The following is a 13,458-nucleotide window of genomic DNA, read 5'->3' as shown; positions in this document are numbered from 1 at the left end:
ACCCCCAACATGGTGTCTTGGTAGACTGGACACTGTCACATGTTTATTCCTAAAACAAACTCTGCTGGGGAAAGGAGAAGGCAGAATGTACTTGTCTGGCTGTTGTTGTTGTCGTCGGTGTGTATGTATGTATGTGTGTCTGTGTGTGTGTGTGTGTGTGTGTGTGTGTTACATGTACTCATGTGCTCACCTGTGTGCAAGCACGTGAAGGCTAGAAGTCAACATAGGCTGCTATCTTCTATAGTTCTCCACCTTTAAATTAAAAAAAATTAAAGATTAAAAAATGGAAAAAATATTGTACAGAGATATACTATCATTCAGTTGTCGAGGAAAATAAACTCGTGGAACGCAAATGGATGGAACTAGAAAAGATCAGACTGAGTGTAGTAACCGAGACCCAGAAAGGCGAACGTCACATGGTCTCTCTCATTGGAGGCTCCTGGCTCCAAATCTTCAGATGTGAGCACACAGCCTGCAGTTACTACAGAAGACAGGAGAGTAAAATGGGACCAAGGCCAGACAAGGGGACAGAGAGCATAGAGAGGGAATAACAGGGCCCGAGTTAGCAGATGGCAGAAACAGGAAGAGGCGGGCTCTTCAGGGACCATATGGATTGTATGACTCCTTGTGGCTTTTCAGGCACCCTTATTATTTTGCCCCTCTTCTATGTGTACCTCCATTCCTCTTCTCTAAAGAGCCCTTCCCTTCTCATTTCAGCTACTCCTGTCTGTACCATGTTGTTTTCATCATCTGAATGTAGGATGTTTATATGAGGAAAGGCCCCCTGCGGAGCCCAGAGTTCCCCATTTTGGGTAGATTTTTCAGTTCTTGAGTCCCTGGGATCCACTCTCCACCATGGGGTTTCAGGCCCATGTGCTGTGACTGTCTCTTTAGATGCTGAATTCAGGTCTTCATGCTTTCCTGACTGAGCCATCTCCAGAGCTCCTTTATGTTGTTTTTAAATAATTTTAAAATTACATTTATTTGTTTGTTTTTGAGACAAGTGTGTGTGTGAAAAGAGAAAGAGAGAGAGAGAGAGAGAGAGAGAGAGAGAGAGAGAGAGAGAGATCGGTGATCTGTCTGTCCTAGAACTTATTTTGTAAACCAGGCTGGCCTAGAAATCAGAGATATCCACCTGCCTCTGTCTCCCAAGTACAGGGATTAAAGATGTGAACCACTGCATCCTACATTTATTTATTTATTTGTTTATTCATTCATTCATTCATTCATTCATTCATTTTCTTATTCGTATGGAGTACACCAGGGGTCTTATGTGTTTATAGTGTACTATATGTATAGTGTGGAGGTCAGAGGACAGCTGTCAGGAGTCAAGTGTGTCCTTTTACCATGTGGGTTCTGAGAATGAACTCGTGTTGTCAGGCTTGGCCACAGTCTCCTTTTACCCACTGAACTGTCTTGCTGGCCCTTGTTTTCATTTTTTTTTTTTTTGGTTTTGTTTTATATATCTGTTTGTTTATCTGTTTGTTTATCTTGAGATGGGCTCTCATTAGATAGCTCAGGCTGGCTTTGAACTTGCTATGTGCCCAGCCTGGGCCTCAAATTCACCATCCTTCTGCTTCTGCCTCCTAAGTGCTGGAATTACAAATATGCATCACTGCACCTGGCAAAATGAGGTTATCATGTCTGAGTTAGACAGATGCAGAAGGTCTGAGGGGTCAAGATGCTTCTCAGGTATCAGGCTACAGTGGTCGACAAATTACGCCAAAGTTCTGTTAGCACAAACCGGATGCAAGTACAAATGTTCACGCCCACAGGAGTATCTGTGGGTAGCATTAGCGTTTATACTGAGAGGCTGCATCTTCAGGCCTGGTACCAACTCTGCTCCCCTCTGCCCTTGAGCAGGGGACCCTAGTGAACACACTTCGGGAGGTGGAGCCTACATCCCACATGGGAGTGCCCCGTGTGTGGGAGAAGATCATGGAACGAATCCAGGAGGTGGCTGCCCAGTCTGGCTTCATCCGCCGCAAGATGCTGCTGTGGGCCATGTCAGTCACCTTGGAACAGAACCTCACCTGCCCTAGCGAGTAAGTTGGGGGCAGGAGGCCTGGGGAGGCACAGGGCTGGTTCATACGAAGTAACGAGCAAGACTCTGATAGGTATCCTGGTTCCAGAACACTTCAGTTTGAGGAGATCTTGTACAGTAGCCTGTCTACAACTGGGCTTGTACTATGATACCCTTTGCAGACATAATGGGGACAGTTGGCATTTGGGGGCTTTGGCTGGGAGGACTGACTTGCTTCTTCTGAAGACTTCATCCTCCTAGGGATAGATAGCTCTTGCCAGCTACTTGCCCTGAGTAGCGGCTTTAGAAGGGTTGTCTTAGTTAGGATCTCTGTTGCTGGGAAGAGACACCGTGACCTCAACCACTCTTATAAAGGAAAACATTTAATTGGGGCTGGCTTACAGTTTTCGAAGTTTGGACTATTATCATCATGGCAGGACATGGCAGCGTGCAGGCAGACATGTTTATGGAGAAGGAGCTGAGAGTTCTATATCTAGATCTGCAGGCACTGGAAGGAGAATGCCACGCTAGGCCTAGCTTGAGCATATAAAACCTCATGCCAGCCTCCACAGTGACATTTTCTCCAACAAGGCCATACCCCCTAATACTGTCACTCCCTATGGACCAAGCATTCAAACACAAACCACCACAAACCACCACAGTGGGCTTCAGTGATACAGGCTTAGCTACTCCAGTTTTCCCAGCAGCCCTTTTGACTACTCGGACCTCTCTCAAGTCCCTCCTGATTGCCTATCATTATTACGTTTTGTTTTCTGAGACAGTGTTAATATGTAGCCCAGGCTACTTTAAAGTTCAGGATTTTCCTTCCCCGGCCTTCCAAGTGTTGGAGTTATAGGTATAGACCATCACAGCCAGCTCACGATTCCTTTCCAAGGTCCCACACAGCGCTGCACAGATATCCACAGGAGAGAGCTGGCCTTGTTTCAACATAAAAATGCTTTTCAAGTTGAAGATCCAGCTTGGAGTTAGAGCACTTACCTACAAGCACAAAGCTAGGCTTGGAACTTCTGACTTCAAAGAGGGGAGGGATGGGGGTGTGAGGTTCTATTATAGGAGTGCCAGCTCTGTGAGAGATGTGGACACATCCGTTTACCTATGGCTTCATTAACACACATGAAAGGTGACTATGAAGCCAGGCCTGGGAGTGCAGGTCTGTAATCCCAGCACTCAGGAGGCTGAGCCTGGAGGATCAAGAGTTAAGGTCTGCTTTTGCCATGGAGCAAGTTCAAGGCCCAAGTAAATTCACGAGACTCTAAACAAACAAACAAACAAACAAACAAACAGGATTCTGGAGAGATGGCTCGGCCTGTTTGACTTCATGATTCATGACATGTCTACATGCAATCAGGAGCACTTACACCTACATTTGCACAAATTCCTGTTGCCTACAAGGCCGATATCCAAAATATTTACAAAGGTTTCAGCATTAACAACAAACAGTTCATCAAAACGGACGGCTTCGGTGGCCGTGCTGGGTGTATACTCACAGGAGTGTGTTTGTTCTTCCTCCTATGGGCCATTCTTCTCCCTAACCCTCTCACAGTGACCTGAAGCCCTTCACCAGCAGACTGGCAGATTACCTAGTATTAGCCAGGGTCCGTCAGGCTCTGGGCTTTGCCAAGTGTCAGAAAAACTTCTATGGAGCAGCTCCCATGACGGCAGAGACACAACGCTTCTTCCTGGGCCTCAACATCCGCCTGTACGCGGGCTATGGCCTCAGTGAGAGCACAGGCCCCCACTTCATGTCCAGCCCCTACAACTACCGGCTTTACAGGTAAGGCCCAAGGTTGGGACACACTGAGGGCTCAGATGACCTTGATGATACCCTTTGGGGCCTTGGGGAACTGTTCCTCATGCTCTCTCTCCCTGTCACATCGGATCTCTGGCCTCAAGTGTTAACTGTGTCATTTTGGGTCCCTTGCTTGCCCTTTTGCATCTAGAGGGGCAGTCTTTGCCCAGATGACATGTCCTGTGGCTCAAGACAGCTTAGATGCCCAGGTATCACTCCCTGGTAAAGGAATTTCCTTCTTCCACTTCCAGTAAGATAGGGAATGCTAGATTGTGTCCCAGGAGAGCTGATGGACAGGCTCCCACTGGGGTGGGACTACGAGTCAGGGACAGGCTTCTGGAGGACAGGGAGAGTAGTCAGGTCTGGGGAGTGATTTGAAGAGTGGTCTCTTGTGCTCCTCCCTCTGTATCTGGTATGATAGTGCTCCAGTTTCTATTAGCAGTTTGGTTATCCATCCATCCATCCAGTGAAAACCCATCAAGTGGCCCTGCCTTACATGGCTAAGGTGCTCATTAAAATACAAAAGCCTCAATTTGGAAGACGGCTCAATCAGTAAGTGTTCATGACCCAAGCATGTGTTCATATCCCCTGCACTCATGTAGAAAGATAGGAGTGAGGCAGAGGTAGGTGGTCCACTACCTAGCCACCCTTACCAAACTGGTGAGCCCCAGATTCAGTCAGAGATCTTGTCACAAAAAATAAATCAAGAATGATCGAAGAAGACACATAACATTGACCCCTGGCCTATGACTATGCACACACACGCACCCTCACACAGGCATACACACAAACATACACACACAGCACGTACACACATGAGCCCATACAAACACACATACACACAGGCACGCACACACATAGGAACACGCACGCACATGAGCACACTTACATACACTTGTGTGCAAACATACAAATGAACATGTTCACATGCATATATACCCACATATACACAGCAAACAAATAATAATGGTAACAATAACAATGGTGGTAGTAATACTCAGGTAATAATAATAGTAATAGCAAATTCTGAAAAAGATGGTCTGGAGAAATAGCTAAGCTGTTAAGAGAATGTACCGCTCTTGTAGAATATCTAGTTCCATTCACAGCATTCATACTTGCTGGTCCTTAACCACACATATTTCTAGATCCAGGATCCCTCCTTTGGATTCCACAGGTATCTGTGTGCGTGTACAAGTGCACATACAATCATTTTTAAGTCTTAAAACACAATTCTGTGAGGGGACCCCAACCACCAATGAAGACTGAGAGTTTGGAGACTCTGGAGCCCTCCAGCAGGAGCTGACTCTGGACTTTTCCTGGCCTTGTCTCTTTCACCACCAGCTCCGGCAGGGTTGTACCTGGCTGCCGGGTGAAGCTGGTCAATCAGGATGCAGATGGCATCGGTGAGATCTGCCTGTGGGGCCGCACCATCTTCATGGGTTATCTGAACATGGAGGACAAAACATGTGAGGCCATTGATTCCGAAGGCTGGCTACACACAGGGGACATGGGCCGTCTGGATGATGATGGCTTCCTCTACATCACTGGGCGCCTCAAAGGTGAGCATCCCTGTCCTGGGGCACATGGGAATTGGAGGAGCAATTGGTGCAGAAGTAAGTCCTCTTTCCAACACTATTCATCGGCACTGGGCCCTGAGCCATCACGGAGTGCTCCACATCTCTGTCAATATCAGCTCTGGCCAAGTACCAATATAGAAGTACCAATAAATAAACAAGGGGGCCAGATAACAGTTCAGGGTCACCTAGATAATAAAGAAGGAACCAGGGATTCACTTCCCCAATAGAAACGAACAGGACTCCAGGAGACCTGAAGGCATACGTATTATGTATTTTGATATAGAAACACAGACACCATAGAGAGTAGAGCAGAGTGCATACAAAACTTAAAATAAAACATGAAACTTCATTTTCTTCAGGGAAAGGGAAGTTTAGGGACCCCTCTGTGGAAAGATGTTCGTGCAGTACTCACAGTCCCCAAGTGGCAGATCCACTTCCTTTCTGGAACTTACACAGCACAGCTCAACCTAGTTCCAACTGAAGAAGGTTTAGGTCCTTCGTACATGCAGAAGGTTCCACTGATGGGGCTGTACCTGCAAGTGCTGGAGTAGCAGGCGGCTGCTATGGGATCTGTGCTTTCTTCCACCACCTAGTGTTCACTTTTATAATGACAAATGAGGAAACCTGCATTCCAGCCCTGGGAGGGAAGGCCCTGTTTTTAGATCAGGGGTTCTTAACTTGAGGGACAGGACCACCCTTTCACGGAGGTCCTATATCCAATATCCTGCATATGAGATATTTCCATTATGATTTATAACATAATTACATCTATGTACCATCTATAATAAAATTACATCTATGAAGTAGCAGTGGAAGTAATCCATGGTCAGGAGTCAGCACAACATGTATTAGAGGGTCACAGCATTAGGAGGATCCTGTTTTAGATGGTATATGGTAAAAGCCACAACATGTATTAGAGGGTCACAGCATTAGGAGGATACTGTTTTAGATGGTATATGGTAAAGGTAAGAATTTCTCCAAAAACACAGCAGTGCTGCCCACCAAAAAGATGCCCTTTCCCATGGTCCTTAAGGTCAACATGGTGACCTTGGACATTCCTTTCATTTGCACTTGTCTGAATTTTAGACTCACTGTGCAGTGTGTGGTGTGGGTTGGCTTACGTCTCGCCGAGTTTGTAGATTAGTTTGGTGAGGTTGTAGGTCCGTCCTTCAGAGTTGAGTTGCAAGTTCCTTTGTGCACTGTTTCTCTCCCCTGTTTACTTAGGTCTTTGACTTTTCTCTCCATAGTGTGTTCTAGTTTTCAGGGTAGAGTTTTTGCATCCATTCATTTTAAGAATTTTATTTATGTGCTATAGTAAATAGGGGTATTTAAATTTTTACTATTTGTTCTTGAGATATAAAATGTAATTACTTGTTTGTCTTGGGTCAAATGACTTTTTTGTTGTACTAGGGATTAAATATAGGTCTCTGAGCCAGTTAGGCAAGCATTCTACAGTTGACAGATGTAAGCCCAGACTTACTTTTTGCTTGAGGACAGGGTCATGCATGCTCTGTTGCCTGGGCTGGTTTCGAATTTTTAATTCTTGTGCCTTAGGCTTGCCAAGTAGCTGAGATTACCCAGCAGGCCCTACTTCAAATGATCTTAATGACCTCGTAGAGTGGTTTGCTTTGGAGTCTTATGTTTGTTCTGTTGTCTTTGTTTGTTTGTTCATTTATTGAGCAGGGTTTTGCTAGGTAGCCCAAGCTGGCCTAGAAGTCATAGCAATCCTTCTGCCTCAGCCTCCTGAAGCTGGGATCACAGGTTTTGTGCCACATGCACGGCTGCTATTGATTTTTTTGAAGTTCTGTGGAATGAACCCAGGCCATTGCCCACAGAAGGCAAGGACTCTACCACTGAGCTGCCTCTCTAACTCCCTGCGAGTCCTAGCACGTGTGTGCTTTTGAATTTCCTATGGACAAAATTATGTCATCTGTATATGACATTATCATGATTGTGCCTTCTCACTCAGGTCAGAACCTGTTCTTTCACAGTGTGGAACAGAAATGTTAGTAGTTGGGTTGGGTTTGACCACGAGCACCAACCCCCAAAGCTGTGTGTGTGGTGGAACCAATTCTTGTTTTGTTTCCTGATCTCAGCACAGTATCTTCAACACTTAAAAAACAAACAAACTTTTTTGTTTTGTTTTTGTCTATGCAGCCCTGGCTGTCCTGGAACTCACTTTATAAACCAGGCTGGCCTCAGACTCACAGAGACCCACATGCTCTGGCTTACTGACTGCTGGGACTAAAGGCGTGTGCCAACCACCGCCTGTCTTAAAAAACATTTTTAAATGTTAACATTTTGTTCGCACGTGCATGCCAGTGCATGAACGCCCTGCCTCGTGTGTGGAGGTCTGAGGACAGTTCTCAGGAGTCAGTTTTCACCTTACACCTTCTTGGTTTTGCTTACTTATTGAGTACACTAGGCTAACTTCCCACGAGCTTCTGGATAATGCTTACCTCTACCAGCCTTCTTACTGTAGGATCATTGAGATTACACATGGGTTTTTTCACCCAGGCTGGGGACTTGAACTTGGGTCATCAGGCTTGCTCAGCGAGGACTTGTCCCTGCCGTGCCTATCCCAGGGCCTGTCCTCCATATTTAATCGCTAAGTACGGCTGACATAGACTTGTTACAGACGTTCTTTATTAGACTTAGGGAATCCTAACACATTAATTTTCTAAAGGGTTTTAACCACGTACGGTGTTGGTGGCAGACAGAGTGAGGCATGCAAGGGGGAGTTAGGAGCCAGGCTAGAGCTGCCTCTTCATGTTTCCAGAACTTCTGATTTCTTTCTCTGCCCTCTGATATTCCAGACAAACCCTGGAGGCTTGTGCTCTTGTGTAGATTCCTCTCTGGCCAGCTCATCTCCTCAGTAACTCTCCCCCCCCCCCATTGCTGGAATATTCTAAAACATTACCCCAGAGCTTCCCACGTGCAGGGAGGCTTTGCCGTGACTATCCTGAGCCCGTTTCACTGGCTCATCCTTAGCTGTCAAAGGCTATGTGCTTCTACTCCATCCTGGGCACTGCCTGTCAAGCCTCTCTGCACGCTTCTCATCTGGGCTACAGTTTCTCATCTCCTGTAACCCCCGCTGTTCCTGTCAGTCCTGCTCTGTGAACTCCTCATAACTGGGCACTGCCTGGCTCTGTTCTGAGCCTGACATCAGGCTGGACCTGGGCACAGAACGTGGCCAGTGACCTTTATTGAATAGATAACATAGGACAGAAGACACTCTCACAAACAGGTCAGAGTTCAAATTTAATGAATTTATTTTATATAATTTTTATCTCATTACCTTTTTTCCTAAAAGGTAATGGGTTTGTTCACAGTTTGGCTGTAGCTATGGGGAAAGGGAAACCTTTGCACTCCTCTCTGCCTTGCCTGCGGCCTCTACAGTTTATGGAAATGCAGGATATGTGGGTCTGTCAGGAAAGAAAATCTGTCAGAATCTTGTCCTGGGAGGTAGCTCTTCCTTGGAATGGAAGAAAAAGAAAGAAAGAAAAATAAAAGGAATGACTGGTCCCAGGTTTCAGCACCAAATGAACAGAGAAAGAAAGAAAGAAAGAAAGAAAGAAAGAAAGAAAGAAAGAAAGAAAGAAAAAGGAAGGAAGGAAGGAAGGAAGGAAGGAAGGAAGGAAGGAAGAGGGGGAAGGAGGGTGGGAGGAAGGAAAGAAGGAAGGAAGGAAAGAAAGAAGGAAGAAGGAAGGAAGAGAAAAAAGAGACTGGTCCTAGATTTTGGTACTAGATGAATGGGGGAAAGGAAGAAAGGAAAGAAGAAAGAAAGAAAAGGAAAGCCGGGCGGAGGTGGCGCACGCCTTTAATCCCAGCACTTGGGAGGCAGAGGCAGGTGGATTTCTGAGTTCGAGGCCAGCCTGGTCTACAGAGTGAGTTCCAGGACAGCCAGGGCTACACAGAGAAACCCTGTCTCGAAAAACCAAAAAGAAAAAAAAAAGAAAAAAAGAAAGAAAGAAAAGGAAAGATGGCTGCTCCTGGGTACGGTGGAGGAGAAAGTTTATTGTAGATACAAGGGAGAGCAGAGCCAGAGGCAGGGTCCAGAGTAGACAAACCTAGACTGAGCTGTGCCATGTGAGGAGAGGGAAAAGGGAAAAGGGAGGGGAGAGAGATGGACCAGGTACAGCAGCCAGGTAGCCCAAAGGTACAACGAGAGCAGAGAACCAAAAATGGTCAGATTATGTAGGGCAGGGCAAGCCCAGCCCCTGGGCTGGAAAGAACAGGGTAGGGGCAGTGTATGCTAGCCAGGAGGGCCCTGTAACAGGTGGGGACTACAGGATGCAGGGAGAACCTGTCCAGGTCCACTTTGATGTGTTAAATAGGCACCTCAGCTGCTTGTCCCAGTTTGAAACCCGACATTAGGGTTCCCCGTTGCTCTCACACCCAGCACAGAATTCACTGGAAAAATCGTAGTATTTTGTTTTATTGAGTTTATTGCTGTCTAGCTTGGAAATCTATCATGGCCTGTCACCTTGAATGGCGTGCCTTGGCCCTCCCACAGAGACAGGATAAATAGTGAACATGTGGGTAGGCAAAGAGACTTCTGAGAACAGCTCAGAAGGAAGCAGTCGGAAATGGGCTAGGGGCTGAGGAATGCTCTTGAAGGAGGCTGCTGGGGCCTACCTGGACGAGAAAGTGGGTGTGGCCATGTGGAAAGGACAGAAGAGGTCTGCCCAGAGGGAATGGCTAGGAGCAAGGAGGGGCCCCACAGCAGGGGAGGGAGGGTGTTAAGGGCTGGGGCCCAGAACTGAACTGGGTGTAAACCTCAGGTTTATTACTTAGCACCCTGTTGCAGTGGATGAATCACTAAACCTCTGGCCTCAGTTCCCTCTCTGCAAACCATGAGAAGCCTTCCTTGGATGCTGATGGAGACCTGAATAAACTGCTGTGTGTAAAGTCACCTGGGTGGGATGGCCACCAGCAAAGTAACAGGCGGTTAAAACAGGGAGGAGAAATGCTGGGCCAGAGCCAGAAGCTAAGGAGCAGCAGGGGAGGAGCTGCTTGAGCAGGGAGGACTCAGACAACAGCTCTAGGAATGGGAGAAGTCCTCAGCAGTTGTCCTAGGGCTGCCAGAGGGTCAGCCCCTGCTGCTTGGCTCCTACGAGGTCATTTCCAGTACTGTGCTTACTGCTCAGGCCTCTCCAACTGTGGTCTAGGAGTATGATTTAGCCAGGGCCTGCCTTGCCTCTCCAGAATTGATCATCACTGCGGGAGGGGAGAACGTGCCCCCAGTGCCCATTGAGGAGGCCGTGAAGATGGAGCTGCCAATCATCAGCAGTGCCATGCTGATTGGGGACCAGAGGAAGTTCCTGTCCATGCTGCTAACCCTGAAGGTGTGAAGGGCTCTTGCTCTGGAGCTGTAGCAGGAGGGTGGTCTGTGGCCCAAGGCACATCTGGTATTCATACTTTATTCTGGCATCATTCGGCCAGTGCCAGGTAGGTGGAAATTCCTCTGCCACATTGGGCTGCTGGGATGATCCTTCCCACTTCCCACTACATTCCAGCTTGCAAACATCTGACTGCCCACCCACATGCGCGGGCCCCAGCATCACAGCCAGGCAGGAGGATGTCTCTTGTTGAACAGGAGCTCAGTCCACTGTTCCACAGAATTGCCATCTTGTTGTCTGTGACATCCTCCCAAACCAGAGCGTGGCTCTGCGGGGGAGGGGTGGATCCTCATCTGTCCTCTTTTCAGTGCACGCTGGACCCAGAAACGTCTGAGCCAACAGACAATCTGACCGAGCAAGCTGTGGAGTTCTGCCAGAGGGTGGGCAGCAAGGCCATCACCGTATCTGAGATTGTGGGGCAGAGAGACGAGGCTGTGTATCAGGCCATCCACGAAGGGATCCAGAGGGTGAACGCGAACGCGGCAGCCCGGCCCTACCACATCCAGAAGTGGGCCATTCTCGAACGTGACTTCTCCATTTCAGGTGGAGAACTGGGTAAGTGTTGTGGGTAGTTTTAAAAATCACGCTACTGCCTTAGCCAGGGAGCTACAACCGCGCTACTAGCCCCTCCAGGCTTAGCACTGGCCTGGCTTGTCCGGGAGCTGCTGGGCTCTGGCCCCTCCCGGCTTCTCTTTTGTCCCACCCAGCTTAGCCCAAGATTGATGGCATCCACCTCCCAACCCAGCCTCTCTCTCCACCCTCCTTTGCACTGCGGATAAAAAGACTCAGACAGTTTTATTACTTTAGAATTTGCCTGCTAGCACAATTGCAGGGCTGGAGAGGCAGGTCCTCATCAATTAGTTTTCCCCATCTCTCCTCCACATCCTTGGCTACCCGCTTGTAGCGGAGGCTGCTGGCCCTAGCTGTCCCGGAAGCCTTACATGTTTGCAGAGGCCCTTTTCCTCCAAGGCATGAAAGAAAAAGCTCCTCTCTTTCTCCGCATCTGCCTTTTCCTCCTGGGACCCGGAAGTCCCACCTATACTTTCTGTCCAGCAATTGGCTCCAGGCCTTCTTTATTGACAAAGTCAAGAACCAACGAGGGAACCACACCTTAGTATCAGCACCTCCCCCTACAGCTAAGTTGTTCTTTTCACTGTCCCTGGGGCTGTATAGGAGGGCAAAGCTCAAGGCAGTGACAAGCAGGAGCACCTAGAAGGTGTCAGATAAGGTTTTGGACAGCATCTGTACTGGGCACACAAGCCTCTAATTCTATTCAGCCTGAAAAAATTAGCAGTCACTTCCAGAGCCACTGGATGTGACCACCTTGGGTTAGAAATGCTAAGAGGAAAAAATGCATCCGTCCTGAACACGTGCAGCTGGTTTTCTCCCCCTCATCCTTTAATAGCAACTCCTCACAAAATATTTACAGTGTCTTTGGTTTCAAACGTCATCTAGAGACAACTTAGAAGCATACAGTAAAGCATGTATTGGTCATGTACAACTACATGCCATTTCATACATAGAATACTATAAGTATTTTGTGAGGAGTTACTTGCTGTTACTTAAAGGATGAGGGGGGAGAAAACCAGCTGTGTAAGTTCAGGACGGATGCAATTTTTCCTCTTAGTTACTTTTCTATTTCTGTGATAAAACACCATGACCAAGCCAACTTATAAAAGAAAACGTTCAATGGGCTTATAGTTCCAGAGAGTTATGAGTCCATTGTAGCAGAGACAGCTGAGATAACTAGAAAATGTAAGAAATCTTTTGAAATTTCAAGCCCACCCCATGACACACCTCCCCTAAGGCTGTATAACCTAATCCTTCCCAAACAGTTCTACCAACTGGGAAACCAGTTATTCAAACACAACCCTATAGGAGTCATTCTCTTCCAAACGATACCTTCTCAAGGAACCACACCTAGGCCACACTCATTTCTTCTAATTTGTCTTTTAGGACCCACCATGAAATTGAAACGGCTCACAGTTCTGGAGAAGTACAAAGATACCATCGATTCCTTTTATCAAGAGCAAAAACAGTAGTCAGGAGCTGTGCCTGTGGCTTCCACTGGAGAGCAGCCTGGCAAGCATCTTCCAGAGCTCCAGGTGTCTCCCAGTGAGCACAGGAGCCCTTTAGCTCAGGGCATAGCACTGACATCTCCCAGGCCTTCACATGCAAATAGCTTCAATTCTAACCACTGGCCCTGTTCAGGTGTTAATCCAGACCATTCTTCCAAAAGAAAGGGCTGCTCACTTTGGCCTCAGGTCCAGAACTACAAGGTTCTAGTTCACAGGTCTCCGGGGCTGGCTGTGGGAGAAAGGGATGGCAGTCCCACTACTAATGTGTGTTGCAGGGACAGCAGTCACAACTCGCCTAATGGCCTGACTCCTGGTTTCTTGGAAACTAGTACCACACTCTGCCACCTCACACACAAGAGGCTTGATGCTTAGTAACTGCTGCTGCCTGTGTGACTGTATTTAATATGTAATTTTCAGTATTAAACCTTTTAACAGATCTGCAACAAGTACCTGGTGTCTTTTGTCAATGAGCAGGTGGGCTAGAACAGTTAGCTCACAGAACTTTAGTAGCCATTAGTACATCATTAGTGGCCTACAAGGGTGCAGGAAGCAGCCAACTCTATTACCA

The 13,458-nt window shown here is 47.4% G+C and overlaps 1 protein-coding gene across 4 annotated transcripts in view; it reads left to right on the top strand.

The window, feature by feature from the left end:
- The window catches only part of Acsbg1 (acyl-CoA synthetase bubblegum family member 1), a 55,996-nt gene extending 42,660 nt beyond the window's left edge, over nt 1-13,336 (top strand). For all 4 annotated transcript variants that reach the window (XM_076925257.1, XM_076925256.1, XM_076925259.1 and 1 more), the window contains 6 exons: nt 1,864-2,045; nt 3,588-3,818; nt 5,175-5,392; nt 10,619-10,758; nt 11,121-11,367; nt 12,769-13,336. In XM_076925257.1, the coding sequence (XP_076781372.1) occupies nt 1,864-2,045; nt 3,588-3,818; nt 5,175-5,392; nt 10,619-10,758; nt 11,121-11,367; nt 12,769-12,854 (1,104 nt within the window). In that variant the 3' untranslated portion in view covers nt 12,855-13,336. The remainder of the gene's footprint in view (nt 1-1,863; nt 2,046-3,587; nt 3,819-5,174; nt 5,393-10,618; nt 10,759-11,120; nt 11,368-12,768) is intronic.
- The last annotated feature ends 122 nt before the right edge of the window (nt 13,337-13,458 follow it).

This window comes from Arvicanthis niloticus, chromosome 26, assembly GCF_011762505.2.
Source record: "Arvicanthis niloticus isolate mArvNil1 chromosome 26, mArvNil1.pat.X, whole genome shotgun sequence".
Taxonomy (NCBI): Eukaryota; Metazoa; Chordata; class Mammalia; order Rodentia; family Muridae; genus Arvicanthis; species Arvicanthis niloticus.
The sequence above is the reverse complement of the archived record's forward strand: the minus strand, read 5'-3'. Positions and strand labels throughout refer to the sequence as shown.